Source organism: Mya arenaria, chromosome 2, assembly GCF_026914265.1.
Source record: "Mya arenaria isolate MELC-2E11 chromosome 2, ASM2691426v1".
Taxonomy (NCBI): Eukaryota; Metazoa; Mollusca; class Bivalvia; order Myida; family Myidae; genus Mya; species Mya arenaria.
The window spans coordinates 51,480,392-51,501,826 of record NC_069123.1 but is presented as its reverse complement, the minus strand read 5'-3'; the positions used below and the strand labels follow the sequence as shown (position 1 = coordinate 51,501,826).

The window sequence follows — 21,435 nt, the reverse complement described above, 5'->3', positions numbered from 1 at the left end:
TCCTTGGACTAAAATAGTTAAGGCACAGAATGAACCTTATGTCTGTGGACTGGAGCCATTATTGTCTGTCTGTTTTGCGTCCGTATGTCCGACTGTTAATGTTCTACTACCTGATGCTCGTCTATTGTCCGTGTATTGTGTCGCTGTCCGCCCCACTGTCAGTTATCCGTCTGTTTGCTTGCCGCATCTTCAATTGGTGATAGGCTTTGCTATGAGTTATGAGTATACAGGTACCTTTCTTAACCGCATCTTAGTTTGCTTGCCTGGTATTTTTTTGCTGGAACAACAGACGGGTGCGTTTAAATCAACAACTGGTCATATGAACATGACGAGCGATTGCGCGATTAAAACAAAAAGGGAAGAGAGAGAGAGAGAGTCACGATTTAATTTCTTTGTTCTATTGGACGTCAACACGTGAACATACGCTATAATAATAATAATAATAATAATAATAATAATAATAATAATAATAATAATAATAATAATTTTATTATTATTATTATTATTATTATTATTATTATTATTATTATTATTATTATTATTATTATTATATAATCATCAAGCCACACTTTAATCACGGATGCATTGAGAGTGACATTGTTTGTTATTTAAAATGACTCTGTTATCCAAATCAATTCATGCACTGTTATAACAAATATAAATTTCACAACTTTCAAAAAAAATGCTTTATGGAAAATATTAATAATTACTGATAAAAAGATTGTAATCGAGTATTTAATAGCTGAAAACGCAAAAAATATTAAATGAAGGGTGAGTGCTAAAAGATTTACTGTGATCTACTATCGTCTCATAAGGTAGACTTATCATGTTTTCTGCACCTATCTTTCAAATTAAACTCGGTATCTTTCTTAAGAACCATTGTTTTCAACATTTATTCACCCTTTTTGGTATATTAAAACAAGTGTCCAGTATACATTGTGGTAAATCTTATTGGGAGTAAGAGTGTATCTTTAAAAGTTTTTGATATGCCATAAAAGGGGATATGGACAGAGTTTGCAGAAGGGTTGGTAGCATAATTTAAAGGATGACCTGTGGATTGTAAGCTACAGTATTGAAATCATATTCATAGTTTTTAAAACAACCTACAAAGAGATATGCTAAATAAAGTTTCTATTTTGTGTGGGTTTATATTTTCACCTTTATAGGAATATTTAAATTATATACGATATGACTGATGAGTTATTATATACAGCAAAATGTACCCGATACTCGAGGCAAACACGCCATTGGCTATGAAATCCGATCGTGCGTCACGGTGTACGACTTCTATTGTATTTCAATGTACTACGTTTGTCATTCCGGGCGGTGTGGCTTAATCACCAATATTTTCGTTTTCGGACTTGAACATTGAACGGGTAGTGTCAACACCTGTGCTAACATTTGAGGATTTTTGACATACGCGGACAATTGTGAGTGTAAATATGGGCAGAAGCTCTTGTGGGACATGTATGATAGTGAGTGCGACGATTCTGGGACCGGTGGTGATGGTGCTGCTGGCGGTCTCGTTCGCCACGGACCACTGGCAGGATTTCCAGGTTAAGGAGGGCTCCTTGGGTGCGTATCGAACACTGAGGGACAGTAACCCCGTCCTTGCCCGCTACACACACGATAGGAATCGGGGCTTTTGGAGGGAGTGCTACTCCGGCAACGACACAATCTGTAAGTAATAGATAGGGACTGTCACACCTGATGAAATACGACACCGACACCAGGAAGATGTGTAACATTAATGATGATATAAAAAAAATCTGCTAGTGTAGAGAGAGGAAGGAAAATAAATGTATTTCTAACTAGGGTAACTGAAATATTTGACTGACTTTTACTCGGTATGGTTAATAAAGAAAATCATGACTATTACAGTGTCGACCCCGCCTATATTTCTCAAATGAATGTCGCTGAAATACTGAATAGCGACTCAATTTCACTGACGGCGGGTTTGTGTTACAAAATCTGATACCTTGACGATAGGATACGTTTTCAAATTTTGTTATGACCATGTTTGTTATAAATATTTAACATACACAAAGATTATGTGATTTAAGATTTGCATACACCTCGTTCAACAGCTGACTCGTACAACGCTGTTCAGGTGTAGACGGAATCCTGTTCAATTATTCATTTCCAATAACCGGTTTATTGATCTCTCACTCGTATAGGTCGACTCTATTTTAGTTGAGCTTTACCATACACTTGTTTTTAATGTCCAATTCAACATTTCAGTATTCATTCAACTTAGCAGTGTTTTAATTATGTCATATTTTCTTTGTCTTATTGTTCTCAAAATTTGTTTTTATTTGTCCAATTGTCAGATCACTCGAAAACACGAGCCCAGAGGCATTGCTTGTCGACAGAGATGTCAAAATAACAGATGCGCTCTCACAATAATGACATCTATCTTCTTGTTTTTCATCTTTTTGTTCTGGTTAAGGCCTACGTAACCTTATAACATAATGATTTGTCCATGTACGCACTCGATTATATGAGACTGTATAATGGCTGAAGCCTGGAAACTGGTAACGCATTCCTTATTTATGTTTATACTATACAAGGATGGTCAGATACTATACTAGGATGGTCAGATACTATACTAGGATGGTCAGATGCTATACTAGGATGGTCAGATACTATATTAATTGGTCAGATACTATATTATACTATACTATACAAGCTGGTCAGGTACTATACTATACAAGCTGGTCAGGTACTTTACTATGCAAGCTGGTCAGGTACTATACTATGCAAGCTGGTCAGGTACTATACTATACAAGCTGGTCAGGTACTTTACTATGCAAGCTGGTCAAGTATTATACTATGCAAGCTGGTCAGGTACTATACTATACTATACAAGCTGGTCAGATACTATACTATACAAGCTGGTCAGGTACTTTACTATGCAAGCTGGTCAGGTACTATACTATACAAGCTGGTCAGGTACTATACTATACAAGCTGGTCAGGTACTTTACTATGCAAGCTGGTCAGGTATTATACTATGCAAGCTGGTCAGGTATTATACTATGCAAGCTGGTCAGGTACTATACTATGCAAGCTGGTCAGGTATTATACTATGCAAGCTGGTCAGGTACTATACTATACAAGCTGGTCAGATAATATAGTACTAGGATGGTAAGATACTATATTAGTTGGTCAGATACTATATTAATTGGTTAGATACTATAATACTATACAAGCTGGTCACATACTATACTATACAAGCTGGTCAGGTACTATAATACACAAGCTGGTCAGATAATATAGTACTAGGATGGTAAGATACTATATTAGTTGGTCAGATACTATATTAATTGGTTAGATACTATAATACTATACAAGCTGGTCACATACTATACTATACAAGCTGGTCACATACTATACAAGCTGGTCTGAGTAACTATAATACACAAGCTGGTCAGATACTATACAAGCTGGTCTGATACTATACAAGCTGGTCAGATACTATACAAGCTGGTCAGGTACTATAATACACAAGCTGGTCAGATACTTTACATGCTGGTCAGATACCATACTACACAAGCTGGTCAGATACTATACAAGCTGGTCTGAGATACTACAATACACAAGCTGGTCAGATACTATACAAGCTGGTCAGATACGATAATACACAAGCTGGTCAGATACTATAATACACAAGCTGGTCAGATACTATACAATTCTAGCTGGTCAGATACTATTAATACTAATTTGTCAGATACTATACTGATATTTTTCCCCGGTGTCATCGGATTCTGGCGTTACTCCCGGCTATCATCGGCATCACAGTGTTTGAGGCATTTCACGAACTCTTCAATACGATATGTGATTTCAAAACATGCATTAATAAATTCATTTTATTCAAGGTAGTGTCTACTAGCCATAGTCTTCATTTGAAAACAAGTTATTTCACGGTAACGGAGTCCGCTTGTTCCGCACCGTTTTGTTTTTCTTTCACGGTGTATGGCTCCATTGTTTTAGTGTGAGTTACGTTCACAGTATACATACTTTATTTGAGGGCGTTTTAATCATTGTGAATGTTTCGTTTTCGGACAGAAATTCTTGGAAAAGCTGTAATATAGCTGTATTATATTGGATATTTAAACGAGGAATTTTGAAAACTTTGAAAATGAGCCACAGTTCTCTTGGGACGGGTCTGCTGGTGGCGGCGACCGTTTTCGGGCTCATCGGTGCCATACTGCTGTCGGTGTCGTTCGCCACGGATCATTGGACGGAGGTGGCCGTCAACGTTTCGGCACTAGGCATAGAGACGCGAACGGCACGGGTGGCAGACCCCTCTGTGGGGCGGCACATCACTGATCGCCACAGTGGCATGTGGCGCGAGTGCTACCCCGGCCGTGACACACAGTGTAAGTACTCGTCACATGAAGGTCTGCCCAACAGGTGGGCTTCATCGTACATACATGATTGTTGGATGCCCTACAAGGATCTCGAAAAAGTATAAACTGGTATTAAGCTCTGTGATGGAAAACTTGCTTTTCAGCTGATCACGATTTCAAAATATCGTTTTGTTCGTGGGTACGCCCTATTACCTGTTCATTAATTTCTCCTAGTTTTCATTCTCGTCAGTGTCTGTCAATACACCCACGTTAAACTCTTGTAGTTCTAAAACATGGTTAAATATAACCCTGCAAAAGCCTTTAAATAACATTGAAAAATTTATTGATGTGTAACATCACGTTGTGTGACAAAATGTCTTGATTTATTTTCCTTTTAAAGTTGTTTACGCAAGTTATATTCAACTGTAATGATGATTTCCCACACTTAAATAGACTTAAAAACTTTTCACCAAAGACTACACTGGTTTTATTGTTTGGACATTGACGCTACATGGGGTTGGGCATTATTATAATATCATTTTACCATACAATACGGGGTGTTGCAGTATTGCTATTTCGTTCAATAGATGTATGCACCACCTGAAACACTTAAATGATACAAATCAGAATACCCCTTCTTGTTGCATTGAGAGGCAGTCGAACATAACGCATGAAGACGATACACTCGCGAACATGCATGTGTTCAATAGGCCATGATTTTAAATCAAGCTAGAGTCTATTCGATTTCCCTTCCATACCCCAGATGCCCGGGGAGAAAGCATGGCTCTGTTATCGAGCTCATACCCCGCCGTCAACTGAAATCCCCGGTCTGTCACCCATCCCTGTAACTAGCCCAGCGTGTTCACTGTCAACGGACATAAAAGGGCAATCATGATCAAGTTTCACACAGTACATGTACTGCCATATAGCATTTCATTTCGTCGACAAATATGTACGAAATGATTATTCGAAGTGTTTTATAGACGCTACAAGTATACTAAACACATGCTCAAAACCCATATTTGCCATGTAACATCAAACGACAAATATTGTTGCTATATTAAAAGTCAAATAGTACATATTTTAAGTATACATGTGACATAATGGGGAAGACCCATTAAAATCTTAAATTTCAGAAGGAATTTAACATTTCACCGCATTTGCATTTAAAAACAGTTTTTTTCTTTGTTTGCAAAATATGATAATAAACCGATGCATTTCATTTACTGCTATATTTCTGAAATATCTCAAGTAATTACGAAATTTTATCACCCAGAACTCATAAGGACTGATCTCAGATGAGACCCTCTTTTTAATCATCTGTTAAGGACTTGAAGATCAGTCAGTGAGGTTTTTTTTCGGGAAGCTTTAACATGATAAAACATGTTGTTAAATTCATGCTTATTATATATATATATATATATAATATTATATAGTTACAAATGTATGTTATATAGTTTACAAAGTGGCAAGCTACTGAAATGATCGAGACCCATTGAAAACCATTTCAATGATGCATATTTATCTAGTTAGAAATTTAATACTGAAATGTGTCACAATGATGTCTGTGCCCCAATTTATGCTTTGTGAGTTTGTGGAATGTTCCTTTTATCGTTATAATGTAAACTTGTTATACTTGTAATAAATACACACACCTTTCGTATGTAAAATAACTCGACATTTCATGATCTCGATGTCCGAAAACTATCTGAAGGAGTGTAACCTGCAAAATATTAACTTACAAATCATTTTTGTATGTTTTAGTGATGTTTTATAAAATAACGAGTTCAGACTGGTAATTACCTGTACATTACAATTAAGTAGTAATCGAAAGTTAATGATTTTGTTTACTGAAAGCCCTGATAATATTTCTGTGTAAATGCGATCTGTCCTCATCATTCTTACAACATGACCACAATTATCCGTATACATGTTTCATAGTAAAAAAAAAAATGTTGCGGGGAAATGTTCAATTATAAAAGGTCATAAATCAACGTAACTACATTAATAAATTAATCAGCCGTGTAGAAAAAAATCTATATTTGGCGAACATTGCATGACATATCAAAAGTGACTGCATGGGCAATGGAAACAGATATATTGACCAATTGAGGTCTGTCATCATTTTTAGTCCAACTTCCAGCTTAGGTAAAAAAGTAAAGTGGTTTGGTTAGGGTAACATCCTTTTCAAAAACAGGAAGAGTAGGTAGGCTTTCTTAATAAGCGTTTTGTAAAAACGTTATTGTCATCATTAGAGCTTTGTTAAAGTAATCTTCTTAATAAAGCTTTTAAGGTTTTTTAACCACATATAAAACACCCTGATTTCTATTATTTTTTATCTATTTTTTTCAACTGATTAAGAAACGGTACAGTCGGCGCCCATTCCGTTAGTATGGTCGGATAACCCGAACCAGAGGTATTTTAAAGGTCTTAGTGGGATGAGATCAGATATGTAATCCAATGGAGGGAGGTACATCATCTCGTTTTGTCTAACTTCCAGCTGAGTGTAATGGAAACATATATGTTTACCAATGGAGGTACATCATCTCGTTTAGTCCAGCGTTCAGTGTAATGGGAAAAGATTCGTTGACCAATGGAAGTCTACCAAGTCCCAGCTCAGTGTAATGAGAACAGATACGTTGACCAAAAGGGCTATTTTCTCTCTTAAAGTTATTTATCAGAACATATACCCTGACTGATGGAGGTCTATCGTTTGTGTTAATTTTTACTTTCAGCTAAGGGTAATGGGAACAGATGCCCTGTAAATCTATCATCTCTTCATGTCCTTCTCCCAGACTGTAAATCTATCATCTCTTCATGTCCTTCTCCCAGATGAGTGTAAGTGCGGCGGGATCCTGATTTAGGTAGTTTTGATTATAAGATCATAGACATGTATATGTATTTTTTTATTTTAGTTCTGGAGAACCTGGCCAACTACGAGCCTGAGTTGATAGACAAGTACTGCTTCTTCGTTAAGTACAACATCCCTGAGGAACGCAACAACAATGACTGGAGTAACGACTACCTCTCTAGAATACGTGAGTGAAATATGGGGATGGGTATGGTCACGCAATTTAAAGACAGTTCACGTTAGTTCATCGGAGTCATTCCATAAACAAGTATAAGAACGATGGACAAACATTGCATTATAAGTGCACCTGACAGCAAAAAACATGAACCTAATATCGGTAATTCAATTAATACACACACTTGTTTTATTTGCATGGTGATAAATTTGTATAGAGAATATGACAAATGAGTAATATATTAAGAAAATCAATAACTGGTAGCGAAATTACCTGCTCTTAATTTAATTAATGCAATATATCTTCAAAATATACATGTACTATATCTAAAAGTCAGTAACATATATATATCATACATCCGCTAGATTTACTACGATGTTGGATGGCGTTCTTTATCGTGGCGCTGGTCGTGTTTCTAGTCGCCTACATCTTTGGACTGGTGCTGTGCTGCTGGCGACAATCGAAGTGGGCTTATATCGCAGGACTCTGCGCTTACATAGCTGGTAAACACGCATTCTTTCTTGGAACCAACACCAAAAGAAAAGTAATCACGTCTGTGATCACATTGGATCGTTTAACCGATTTAAATGTGATTGTCTCAACATATTAATATTGAAAAAAGTCACAGATCAACGCATTATTTCTAACCCTAGCACCGAGTTTAAATTTAACAGTTGTTATGTGGTATCGTGTATCCATATATATTTCGCTGCCTTGTTAAACTCTGCCTGATGATGCTTACCTTTGTTTTCAGCATTCAGCACGGCGGCGTCTATCGCGTTCTTTCATGGCGCTGAGTACCTTGAACGGAACAAGATCCTGGACGAAGACCCCTACACCGGCAAGTTCTGGTACAACTGGCCTTCCGTAAGTGCGCTTACCTCCCGTATGTTCAAATGCCATCAAGATTCCTGTTTTGCAGCCTTACAAACAAATCGAAAACATTTTAGTAGTTTCGTTGAGCTCGTACACAACACGATGTGAGTAATTATGCGCCTAAACTCCGTGGTAATGATGTGTACTCATCATTGCTATCTTATGTATCTACTATTGATGGCTATAGTCTGTACTATGCATTGCTATGTTCTGCATTGTTCCGTTATTGTTGCAGGAGGTTCAGAGCGCAACTGACCGGGAGTACGGCTACTCCTACATCATTGGCTGGTTGGCCATGTTCTTTGCCGCCCTCACAGCCACGTTCTACTCTATCGCCGGCTGCTACATAGGCGAGGAGAGATACCAAGACAGGGTTTGTTATTCCATTCATATTCTGAATACTTAAAATGTAACAACCCTAAATTTATATTCAACCGAGATCATTGTCTTGCCATATGTTCCCCTGATCACATGTTCACACATTTGTCTGGAAACCGGTGATATAAGATAGCTGACATACGATTAGGTCGCAGATTTTCATATGATTGGTCCAAAAATGATGTTTATGGCTGAAAGAGTTAATAACGCTTTTAAGAAAATTGAAAATTTCGGCCGTTTTTCGAACAATTGAGATTTTTTTCATTGTGTCAAAATTAGCTGATTCTAAGATAAAAATAAATATAAAATGTCTAAGCTGTCAATCTGTGATAGTGCAGCTTTTTAAAGAAACTCGTTTTTTCACCGATAAGTGAGATTGTGAATTTCCGTATTGCAATGTATTTGTGGCATCATGGCCATTGTATGGCAGATATATAATATCGCAAACTTAGTTATGAATAGGTCGAAATGACAAGATCATGTATTGGTCTAAAACCTATATGATGCAAAAAGGCATGAAACTCCTACAAAAATATGTTAGACACACAGGGTTCGGCAAATAGTTCTCTAATAAGACACTATCGAATTAAAAATTAAAATGCATGTGCATGATTTATATTCACAAACATGTATTATTACAGGATTACTACGACAAGCACTCTCGGTCACATGAATACCTGGACCGCAGCTACCCGATGCCCCTGGAGCCGCCCTACAAGGAGCAGTACTACGGATACCCACAGCAGGGACCTTATCTGTACGACATGGACGCCCGCCAGCCACTTCCGGCCATCCAGTACGGCCCCGAGCCCGCTGCTTACCGCTGGGGATAGTCGAGTCTTCGACCCGTCGTACATAGTGCACAGTAGTATTGGCATTACCCAGTTGGTAAAATACAGTTTGCATTCACGTGCAGCTGTTTTGTCATGCAGGGAAGGACTGTTTACAAATGGTAATATATCAAGTTTTGCAAGTCTTTATCAACAAATACAGTGTGTTAAATCTGTTATCTCGGCAGAGTTCAGGATCTTCCAGAAAGTGTTTGAATGCATAATTCTCATAACAACTATATATCCTTTATACAGTTTTCTTTTATATTACATGTTTAGGTGACAAGTTAGACGATGTTAAATTGACATGGTAATTAGGCGTGTGTTCATGTTACACTTGACATGGGAAACATGCGTGTGTATATGTTCTCTCTGACATGACTACCTGTACATATTCTCATCATAATAAGTTCAATACTCATCTCATACAGGAGATATTGTGTTGTGTTTGAATGAAGATGAACGTTTTGACTCATTACATATAGTCTATTGTTTACATTTATTATTTTGCTTTATATAGTTAAGTCAGGAAATTTCAATGCGATTTCTGTCAATTTCAGGTGAAAGATTTTTTTTTTAAATGATAAAAAAACATGTCATTGCTGAGATTTGAACACTTTTTATACATTTACTTTAAAATAATTGAATTGTGTCAAAGTAAAAAGGTGTTGCTTTGTGTTTTTCATGAAAGGAATTAAACAGCATTATATACATATTATAAATTTTATATGCAAAATATTTACTTACTAATAAATTAATTAAACTTCTGAACTTGTTTTATGTTGTAAATATGGTCGTACACTATTTGCGAAAAATGAAGGGAGGAACGAATCAACGCTCTGTCATTACAAGATATATTCTGTGACTACAGACTAGGCAGGACCACGACTGTGACTGTATGATACTCATTGGGTACTTCCTTTACATCAACCTAGACAAACGGACGAGTGGTGAAGTCCGCCTGTTCTGCTCTTGTTCGGTTATAAATTCCAATGCATGACAAGTAACAATACTGCCCATGAGAGCACTTCTGTGCACGGCTGACGTGATTATGTTAACAATCTCGACCAAAAAAACAACACCACAATACCATAACATATTTAAATTTATGGTAATAGATACAGATTACACCTATTCATATTACATAACTCGTTGGGCTGAATTATGACGCAATTTTAGGCCACCTGAACACGGAAGAGGATGTCAGTGATTCACAAACGGGTGGTTAAAGGGACTGTACACCAGATTGTCACCAAAAAAGTTTTTTTTTCTGTAACGAATTTCAGGACAATTATTTAATAGAATGTGTTACGCTTTGATATAATTTGAAAAAAGTACCAAAATGTAAAAAAAAAATGTGTCCGCCAAAATTGCAGTTTAGCGTCGTATCCACTGTGCTAGAAAGGCTTACTCAAAACGAGTGGTATATTTCAGCTTTATACCTAACTTTGTAATATCACGTGATTACATCGACTAGCCAATCACGCATAAGGAATAAGTTCTGCTAGGTAGACATACCCAGTCATCTTTTTAATGGAAAAAAAACCCGGAATAACTGCTGAACTTAAATAAATTGTTGCCATGTGGTACTTCAGTTAGTAAGTTTCAATGCATTGTACACATTAATACCAAGTTTGTGTCAGTTTTCGAAAATTTTCTTTTTTTTCTTGCAAATTGATCATCTGGTGCACATTTGCTTTAACACTATAATTATTTATTTTTTTATAGTCACTGCAACTTGGTCCGAAAACTCTAGGTACATCTCAATGGCGGTGGCGGTACATATATCATATTCGTGTGATGGATGCTTCCGAAAAAGTTAATTCTGAATTTATGGTAGAAGTCATAACAATTGGCACATTGGCAATAATAACGTTTTGGATTGAAAATTCAAGGTTTCCAAATTCGATCCTCACCAGGTCTTGTTTTAAAGAAGTCAGTAGTTTTACATCACTTTACATATAATTAACTGTTTAAACTTTATGGTTATTTTATGAGGTTTTATATTACTGTAAATAAAAAACATATGTTCAAGTTTTCCTTCTGAAGGAAAATAATGTGAACAATTTACACATGTACACACAAAACAATTGAATATCAGACATTCACAATGATATAACCGTAACATCAATATATCATGGCATTTGAAATAAGGATTTGTCATTTCTCAATATATTGAGTAGAACATATTTTTTTTTTTAAACATACGTTTTAAGCCTATCCTTATGAACTCATCGACAGACGCCAGTTCTTATTTACAGCAAGTCAACCGGCGTATGAAACATCACCATATGTATTATATTTTCTCTTTTCTATTATACTTCCATTTGAATGTTTATATGCAGCTCTTATCTCCAAGGGTCCAGTCATGAAAATGAGTCATTGAAATGATATTTTGTGTGTTACAAACTAGTATTGCAGGTATGATTTTTAATACAATAATATGTAAACGTTTACAAAATATTGTAACTTCTGCAACAATTCATCGCTTTGGTGTTTAAGCATTATTATTGTCATCCTTCTCTGTAGAACGTGAACTTTCTTTACGCGTTTGCCCCAAATATGACAGTAATGATGTAGTAATGGGAGTTGTGCATGCATTTCATCATGCCGGTAAGCTAATAAATTAAAGGTCTTTAATAGCGAAAAAATCGCGTTTATTTTCTAACAAAGTCAATTTGAGAATGGCACTTTTGATTTATATCGGTATGGATCCTTGAGAGTCTTTTATTTACATTTTATAAAGAGATTCCATTTATTGCTATAAACAAGTTGGATGCTAGTTTCGTTTTATAGACAGTTCCAATCATAATGCATGTAGATCTAGTAGGATGTAATGACATGTGATTTGCCTTACACCATTCTTCTGTACGATTCATTTTTCCAAAAACATAAAGCCAGCTTGATACAATGTTGAATCATTTTGCAGATAGGAATTTCTCCCACCTCAGATAAGTAGATCCAAAAAATAACCATGCTAGAAATTCTTATCTTGCCCACGGGCAAAGATAAACGCCCGTATGAAACTCTTTTTAATGGTCATCGCATTGTAATTACCTCCCTTGTTGAAGACTGTCGTCTGTAGCATCATACAAACCTTGTCTTGCTGCTATATTTAGAATGCTTATTAATTATTTCTCGATTCAAATGTCACCATAAAAAGTTTTTCAAGGAATAATGCATCTCTCTCCTCAGAACTATTTAAAGACCGATTTGACTATCAACATAATCTGTATCACTGCGCGCAGATCCATGACAACCACAAATGATCACATATCCATACGCATTATGTATTGCTCAACGTCAAGGTACTAAGTCACAGGCCGGGTCGAACTCGTATGGATGAAGGGAAAACGTAACACAAGCTTTGAATGAAAATAGGGCATTTATTAATGCCATAAAAGTGTTTTTACGAAATATCGTAAAATAAAACATAAGTGTCAATAGCATGTGTATAATAACATTTCCCGAAATACATATCTGGGTGGAAAAACCGCCAAGAAAATAGGGCATTTATTAATGCCATAAAAGTGTTTTTACGAAATATCGTAAAATAAAACATAAGTGTCAATAGCATGTGCCTGACAAAACTGGTGAAGGGAAACAAAAAACTAACAATACATATGGTAAGAAAATATGAAGAAAAACATGGGGTTAAACGATGTGTTCACAATTAAATGTGACATGAAGAACAGTTAGATAAGCTCATTTCTCGACCTTGTAAACTGACAGATATTCAAACAGAAGGTGGTGGGGATGGTGGTGGTGTATTATATGAAAACTAAAATAAAATGCCGAGGCTTTCGCCCACGCTAAAAATATATCAGTAATGGCTACAACGTATCGTGATTGGCTGTTCAGAGCCACATGAGATAAAACTCAAAGGTGATTGGCTGAGGCAATAATTTATGCAGGGTGCTGACATGGTTAAATACCACTAAATTAATGGTTGAACAATTCCATAAATAATTTTATGTTTGCATAAAATTTCATTTATGTATTGCTCAACGTCAAGGTACTAAGTCACAGGCCGGGTCGAACTCGTATGGATGAAGGGAAAACGTAACACAAGCTTTGAATGAAAATAGGGCATTTATTAATGCCATAAAAGTGTTTTTACGAAATATCGTAAAATAAAACATAAGTGTCAATAGCATGTGTATAATAACATTTCCCGAAATACATATCTGGGTGGAAAAACCGCCACAAGGAGAATCCTCCGCCGCCACCCAGAGAGACCGGACTGAGATTACTACGAGTTCAACCCAGGTCATGAATGCAAACGGACAAGGAAAGGCAGAAAAAGTTGAAATGATTAATGGTAAAACACTGGAAAACGAACACTCACAATGTGCTTACTGCATATTCAAATACATGATGTGGTCGAGAACATGAGAAAAATATAAAAACAAACAACAGAAATGCAATCCGACTGCGGCCTTAAACCGTCAGTAATTGTATAGTATTATCACAAAGGAACATTTATAAGTGAAAGCATAAAGATGCGGCACTGTACCATCAAAATAAATAAAAAGAATAGATACAGTGATTGCGGCCTAGAACAACAAGGTGAAAACAAAAGCATGAAAAATAAAAACTGCGAACTTTAACCGTCAGAGATTGTACAAAAAATTGGCAAGAATGACCATTTGGCTATAGGGGCTGTTTGAGATCAAAGGTAAAAGAAGGTTACATGGCACTTAATAAAAACTGCGGCCTTTAACCTTCAGACTATAAACACAAAAATATAAAAAAAAAATGCAATACTTTAAGGCCAAATTGAACCGTCATTTACTATAAACACAAAAACAAAAAGCATAACGGCAATACTTTAAAGTAAAATAATTACAGCAATTAAGTACACCACAGTTGTGGTAAAACATTTAGCACAGGTTTACCGCGGCCTTAAACTGTCGGTTAAACCAGTGTAATTCATAGAATTATATCAGTAAACATACATGTACATAAAAAAGTGCACCGCGGCCTTAAACCGTCGGTAAAACCAATGTATCTTTAGAACTACATCCGTCAACGTACACATAAAAAAGAGCACCGCGGCCTTAAACCGTCGGGTTAACCAGTGTATCTTTAGAACAACAACAATGAACAACATATAAAAATGAGCACCGTGGCCTTAAACCGTCGGTGAAATGGTTCTAATGTTTATACAGCAAATAACAGCATGAAAATAGAAATTGAAAAACCACCGCGGCCTTAAACCGTCGGTGAGACTGCGTTTATGCAAAGAGTAGTGTTAACCGTTGGTAATGGCATTCAATATGCTGGGATACTTAAGAGTGATGAGTAGATCTGTTATATAGAACCGTCAGAACTAGTGGTCAAGACGGATATGAAATAATGGGATGATCTGTTGCCGTTAACCGACAGATCAAAACCGTGTAAGTAGGAATGTAAGCATGAGGGGAGGGTTTCAACATGTGAGAGTTGACGTGTATTATAAGGAAGCAGATGAATGCCGCTGGCCAGGTTATTGGATATGGTAAATAGTGATGTTGTTGGTGCATGTATAGCTCAAAATGAAACAGGTGGTAACCAGTATACCAGAAAACGGCAAAAAAGAAAAGAAAAAAGAAGAGCATTGAAAAGTGCGGTTTGAGGAAATAGGGTAACATGACCTGAACTAAGCACAATGTAGTGTGCACCTGAAAACATGGGGGGGATTTATGTTTGACCAATAAAATTGGTTATACTGTGTCATGGTAATTTGACGGTGTCTCGTTTGCTTGAGAACTGGCAGTGGTAGGCTGCGTGGGACCCCCTGCAGAAACCACAGATGTGAGGGTGCGGGCATTTGGCATTGCGACAAAGCGTTCTTTTGTTGAAATTCCAGCAGGTCTTGTCATGGAACCTATGGATACGGTGGCTGTGCGAGCTATGAAAAGATGTATGGATGGGAGATGAAAACGGAGTGGGTTGTTGGTGAAAAGATGTACACGCCCTGAGCCAAAACTCAGTATGCAATCTATCCCAGGGGAGGGGGGGCGGACTCTCGTAACCTTCTGAAATGGATGTCGTAATGGTAAAAAGCAAGACCAGGACAGCGAGCTGCAATGTCCCGGACGATTTCAGCGTACTTCATAAGCTGTGCAGCTTCATGGGGAAATTTGGTTGTATACACTGCTGTGAATTTTATAAAGTTCGAGTGTTGATCGAGTTGAAATGAGAATTGGGGATCGCAGGTAGACGAAGGGAAAGAGGGTAGTAGAGAAGAGAAGTCGATGAATTTATTTCTCCAAATATCTTTGCAGATTGACCTCTTGATTTGGTTGAGGATGGGTGTATTAATTGGCTCAGTGTATTGAATGCCATTAAATGTCAGCTTGCTTGTGTGATTGGGACTGGCGTGTTGAAAATCATTAGTTATGGAATCATCAGAATCATAAGCACTGTCGATCTGCAAATGACGCGGGAGAGGTTGACTCAATGTCAGGCGATGTTGAGAGTGTGAAACAACTGGAATGTTCTGTAGACCATGAAGAGGTTGACCCCAGCGTGGAAGCGTAGCACCGGGAGAGGGTTGTAGACAAGGGACTTGAGGAGGGCAAATTGTTTGTTTGTCGCCAGCTGGAATAGAACCATGTAACCTGGTAGTGGTCTCAGGAAGTGCAGGTCCCGGTGGGAAGACTGGTGAGAGCGAAATATTGTGGCCAGCATTGCAGGTGGTAGTGGCATGGGTAACAGTCCATGTGTGTTGGGGCTGTGTAATCATGTGAACAGAAGGCTGTTTCCCTTGTTTGTATCTATGGCAAGAAGATTCCGAAGGTGCCTGTCTTTGATTGTCAGCAGGTGTCATCTGAAAGGAACAGGAAAGTTAAATATTGAGAAATGGATACCACCAAAGAGGGTTCCCAAATTTAATTATAATAAAGTGTCGGGATTCATAAACTAATGATGACCCCAGACATTGGTAAAAGGTAAAGAAGTCTGAAATCATAACCAAGGGCGTAAATTGACTGTCATTAGTGCGAGTCATATTTGAATAGTTGAGAAACACTTGAAGGGTGTAATGTATAATCTGAACCATGTACCCCAAGTACATTTTGTTTGATTTTTTGAATAGCAAGGTGTGTAAATAAAGCCAAGCTGTGAGCACTGGTAGTACCCATGGCGTGTTAATGAAACCAAAGAAAAATTCTGCTACAATTTAACTTAGCCGAGTCGTAATTAAGAATAAAGGTCATATCAAATGGTGTGTATAACTAAATCAACGATGGAACAGAGCTCGATTACTTAACCATGCCGTAAATCATGTAGTGCATATAGTGTAAACCTAATTATGGCAAAGGATGGATCCGGGCGTGTTAACTAATGCAATGTTGTAGTAAACATAGTAGACTTAGTACTCGTGAGGTAACGAAGACATGATAAATGCGAAGACAATATGCGGTTACAAAGGCAAACCGTTAATACAGCAGTAGACATGGTGTATTGGCTGTTCAGAGCCACATGAGATAAAACTCAAAGGTGATTGGCTGAGGCAATAATTTATGCAGGGTGCTGACATGGTTAAATACCACTAAATTAATGGTTGAACAATTCCATAAATAATTTTATGTTTGCATAAAATTTCATAAATAGCGGCATAGTAATATGAAAACTAAAATAAAATGCCGAGGCTTTCGCCCACGCTAAAAATATATCAGTAATGGCTACAACGTATCGTGATTGGCTGTTCAGAGCCACATGAGATAAAACTCAAAGGTGATTGGCTGAGGCAATAATTTATGCAGGGTGCTGACATGGTTAAATACCACTAAATTAATGGTTGAACAATTCCATAAATAATTTTATGTTTGCATAAAATTTCATAAATAGCGGCATAGTAATTTGGTTTTGTATTCATGCCCATCTTAAAATAAAAAGTGTTTTCATTATTTTTTGGAACATATGTGCACTAATAATACTTCATTGTTTACTGTTCATAAAGCTTTGCAATAAAAAACGAGCGAATATTAAGCTATAAGAATGAATTGCAGAGAACTATTTCTTAGCAAACCGAAAGTAGAAAAGTTGACAGCTATAACTAAGCATGAGGGGCGCCCCACGAGTAGCGGCCTAAAGCCCACCCATTTCAAAAAAGGGGGTAATTCAGAAATAAATCAAAAAAACAAATAAAACTCCGAAAATAAGCATAAAAGAAACAGAAAATTTGTTTATTTCAGTGTAAGATGGTATTTTATTTCACTCGTGATCATAAAAAAACTACATTTTCACTCGTGGCTTCGCCACTCGTGAAAATATGTTTTTCTATGACACTTGTGAAATAAAATACGATCTTACACTGAAATAAACAAATATCCTCTATGTCTTATACCGTTATTTCAAACCATTGGACATATTAAAAGGGTATTTAATAACTTGTCCCCAAACTCGTAGGCTACGGTTTATTTATAGCTTGGATTACGAACCGTAGGACCCGATTCGTCAAAGCTCAGAAAAAAGTTTCGGAGGATGTTTTGCATATTTAAAATAATCTGATTTTTAATAAATGGGTAAACTTGGAATCCTGTGACGATTCATTGCTTTAAACAGTATGAATGATATAATGTAGAAATTGTTCGTAACCCAACTATGCAAGAATAATGGCCGTATCATTGTCTTCTTACCTTCCTTTTCTTCAATTGATATGATTAAGCTTTCAATTGAAATAGTTTATGAAAATAACAGTGTAAGTGTGATTATCTTGTTTAATGAATATTTAAACGAAGTACTTTTTAATTAAAATATGAAAATTATTAGAATGAAAAGCAATATGGTATTCTAAACATAAAGAATGTCACGTGATATGCACATTTCGTAGTGGCGCTGTGTGCGCTAAATTTAGACTATACTTTCGGTTTTATGGCATGTATACTTTTACGATAAATGCATTTTTTTTATCAAATATTTAAAAAACAAATGTTAAAAAGGGTAAACGAAGTCATTTGGATATACATACATTTCGATTAGTTTACATTACTTAAATAAAATACTGAACTGGGACTTAAAGGATATTTGTGGTTAAAATTATATAAATAGATGAATATTACCATAATGTCTATGCTAAAGCAGTTAAAACATCTTGAAGTTCTTGTATGGTTTTGGAAATATATCTTGTTTTTCTTATTAATTGGAAATATTTAAAATTTACTTAAGATGCTGTAATACGGGCCCTGTTGTACTTCTAACATTCCTCTAAATACAGTACAGTTTCTTTATTCAGACCATTTGTATTCTTGCTAATTGACGAGTAAACAATCATGTGAACTTTATTTTAAATATCATAATTGCTCATTTTAATAATAAATACCAATTAACTTGTTGTAATTATTTTTAATTTATTTTCTTATATGTTCCTAGGCTGTTATTCATAAAACATCATAAGTCATTTCCTAACTTAGGTCATTTTCTAAGTATTTCACAGGTCATATGATTTAAGAACTTAATAATATCTGAAATACTTTATTTTCATTAATTTTATGTAATACACATAATTTTATGCTTGAAAAAATTGTGGTATAGTTTTTTTCTTAATTTGACCATGAATATGTTAGGAAATCGACTAAAGTTAAGAGATGACTTTTAATGTTTTTACAGTATTAGTATTACAGCACCTGGGATTTTTATGCCCCAACGGGTGGCATTTCGTTAACTGATCGTCTGTCCGTCCATCCGTCCGACCCCACGGTTTCCGATTAATATCGAAGAACGCAAAGGCCCAGGGTTCTTAAGCTTTAAAGGCATAATTTAAAGAATGTATGGCATGATAAACCCCTGCTGTGCATCTCCTGTTAATTGCACTGGTTTCACAGAACGGGACAATTTCATGTGTAATCGTTTATTGGCTCAGGGCAATTTAGGGTCCATTTTTATAATAAAACATCGAAAACTGCACAGCAGGATACTCAGGTTGGAGATCTGATAAGACAATTAGGCAATAAGATTAAGATTAATTGACAGAGGTTGCGTACAAATACACGTATTTTTTTTGCTTTTTTTCGGGGGGAGGGGTTCACTTATAAATGGCTTAAACTAGGCCTTTAAAGAATATTTGGCATGATAATCCCCTGCTGTGCATCTCCTGCTAATTGCACTGGTGTCATATTAGGTGCCAATTTCCTGTGTATTCGTTTAGTGGCTTAGGGCCATTTAGAGTCCATTTTAATAATAGAATATCCAAAACAGCACAGCAGGATATTTAGATTGGAGATCTGATAAGACAATTAGGCAATTAGATTAAGATCAATTAACTGAGGTTGTGTACAAATACACGGGTTTTTTTTTTTTGGGGGGGGGGGGGGTGGGGGAGGTCAAATATAGAAGGCTTAAACTAGGCCTTTAAGAGATTTTGGAGCGAGTTAATTACGTAGTTTTATGCAAATAACCTACATGATTTGTGATCTTTTGCTCTTCTTCCTGTGTGTACGTTACCGTTTTTGTGTCACGTCACACAATTGTTTCCCCCCTCTGGAAATTTCAACTTATTTTTTTCAGTTGAATTACTGAAACTAGCAACACACACACATAATGTTAATTATACTGAATAGAAGAACTAATGGTAAAAGTACATTGTACTATGCTATTCAAAAATACTGTTTGGTATATACACAATATAAGACTGGCAATTGATACACTGCTTCACCATCTTTTACTATCAGATTTAGCGTAGGTCTATATAACAGAGCCTTAAAAACTTTTGACTCTCAGATTGAGCGTAGGTCTATATACCAGAGTCTTAAAAACCTTTGACTATCAGATTAAGCGTAGGTCTATATAACAGAGACTTAAAAACCCTTGACTGTCAGATTAAGCGTAGGTCTATATACCAGAGTCTTAAAAACCTTTTACTATCAGATTTAGCGTAGGTCTATATAACAGAGCCTTAAAACTTTTGACTCTCAGATTGAGTTTACATCAATATACCAGAGTTTTAAAAACCTGTGACTATCAGATTAAGTGTAGGTCTATATAACAGTGGCTTAAAAACCTTTGACAGTCAGATAAAGCGTAGATCTATATACCAGAGTCTTAAAAACCTTTGACTCTCAGATTAAGCGTAGGTCTATATAACAGAGGCTTAAAAACCTTTGACAGTCAGATTAAGCGTAGGTCTATATACCAGAGGCTTAAAAACATTTGACTCTCAGATACAGCGTTCGTCTATACAACAGAGCTTTAAAAGACCTCTCTCAGAATTACCGTACATCTATATAACAGAGGCTTCAAAACCTTTGACTCTCAGTTTTAGTGTACATCTATATAACAGAGGCTTAAAAACCTTTGACTCTCAGATTTAGTGTACATCTATATAACAGAGGCTTCAAAACCTTTGACTCTCAGATAAAGCTTACATTTATATAACAGAGGCTTAAAAACCTTTGACTCTCAGATAAAGCTTACATCTATATAACAGAGGCTTAAAAACCTTTGACTCTCAGGTAAAGCGTACATTTATATAACAGAGGCTTTAAAACCTTTAACTCTCAGGTAAGGCTTACATCTATATAACAGAGGCTTAAAAACCTTTGACTCTCAGATAAGGCTTACATCTATATAACAGAGGCTTAAAAACCTTTAACTCTCAGATAAGGCTTACATCTATATAACAGAGGCTTAAAAACCTTTGACTCTCAGATAAGGCTTACATCTATATAACAGAGGCTTAAAAACCTTTAACTCTCAGGTAAAGCGTACATTTATATAACAGAGGCTTAAAAGGACATTCAATTAAAGCTTACGTCTATTTGACAGAGGAGGTAATGCACTGCTTGTACATAATTATACATTGTATATTTAACAAAGGTGATTATCTAAAATAGTATCTGTAATTTGCATTATAGACTAAATGACCTATTCTATTTGTCAATATTAACGTGTTTTTAGATCTTATTTAAATTGACTAATCATATTAGATCATACCAGTGTATTAGAACATATGAATAAAACTTTGCTCCAGGCAACCACCGTACTCACG

General features: G+C 36.2%; 1 protein-coding gene across 2 annotated transcripts; it reads left to right on the top strand.

The window, feature by feature from the left end:
• Nucleotides 1-1,301: 1,301 nt before the first annotated feature.
• On the top strand, nucleotides 1,302-10,228 carry LOC128207733 (transmembrane protein 178B-like). 2 transcript variants are annotated; one of them, XM_052910855.1, is made up of 6 exons: nucleotides 1,302-1,680; nucleotides 7,267-7,389; nucleotides 7,743-7,880; nucleotides 8,132-8,244; nucleotides 8,489-8,626; nucleotides 9,273-10,228. In XM_052910855.1, the coding sequence occupies exons 1-6, from the start codon at nucleotides 1,443-1,445 to the stop codon at nucleotides 9,462-9,464; spliced, it is 942 nt and encodes a 313-aa protein (XP_052766815.1). In that variant the 5' UTR covers nucleotides 1,302-1,442; the 3' UTR covers nucleotides 9,465-10,228. The 2 variants fall into 2 exon arrangements, with proteins under 2 accessions (XP_052766815.1, XP_052766807.1); XM_052910847.1 differs by lacking the exon at nucleotides 1,302-1,680 and adding an exon at nucleotides 3,384-4,381.
• The last annotated feature ends 11,207 nt before the right edge of the window (nucleotides 10,229-21,435 follow it).

What these genes read in the sequence shown, in the direction of transcription:
- LOC128207733 (XM_052910847.1), top strand. Translation starts at nt 4,141, where the DNA reads ATGAGCCACAGTTCTCTTGGGACGGGTCTGCTGGTGGCGGCGACCGTT. An exon ending in ACTCTGCGCTTACATAGCTG is followed by an intron (nt 7,881 to 8,131) that starts GTAAACACGCAT and finishes CTTTGTTTTCAG; the next exon opens with CATTCAGCACGGCGGCGTCT. An exon ending in AGGAGAGATACCAAGACAGG is followed by an intron (nt 8,627 to 9,272) that starts GTTTGTTATTCC and finishes GTATTATTACAG; the next exon opens with GATTACTACGACAAGCACTC.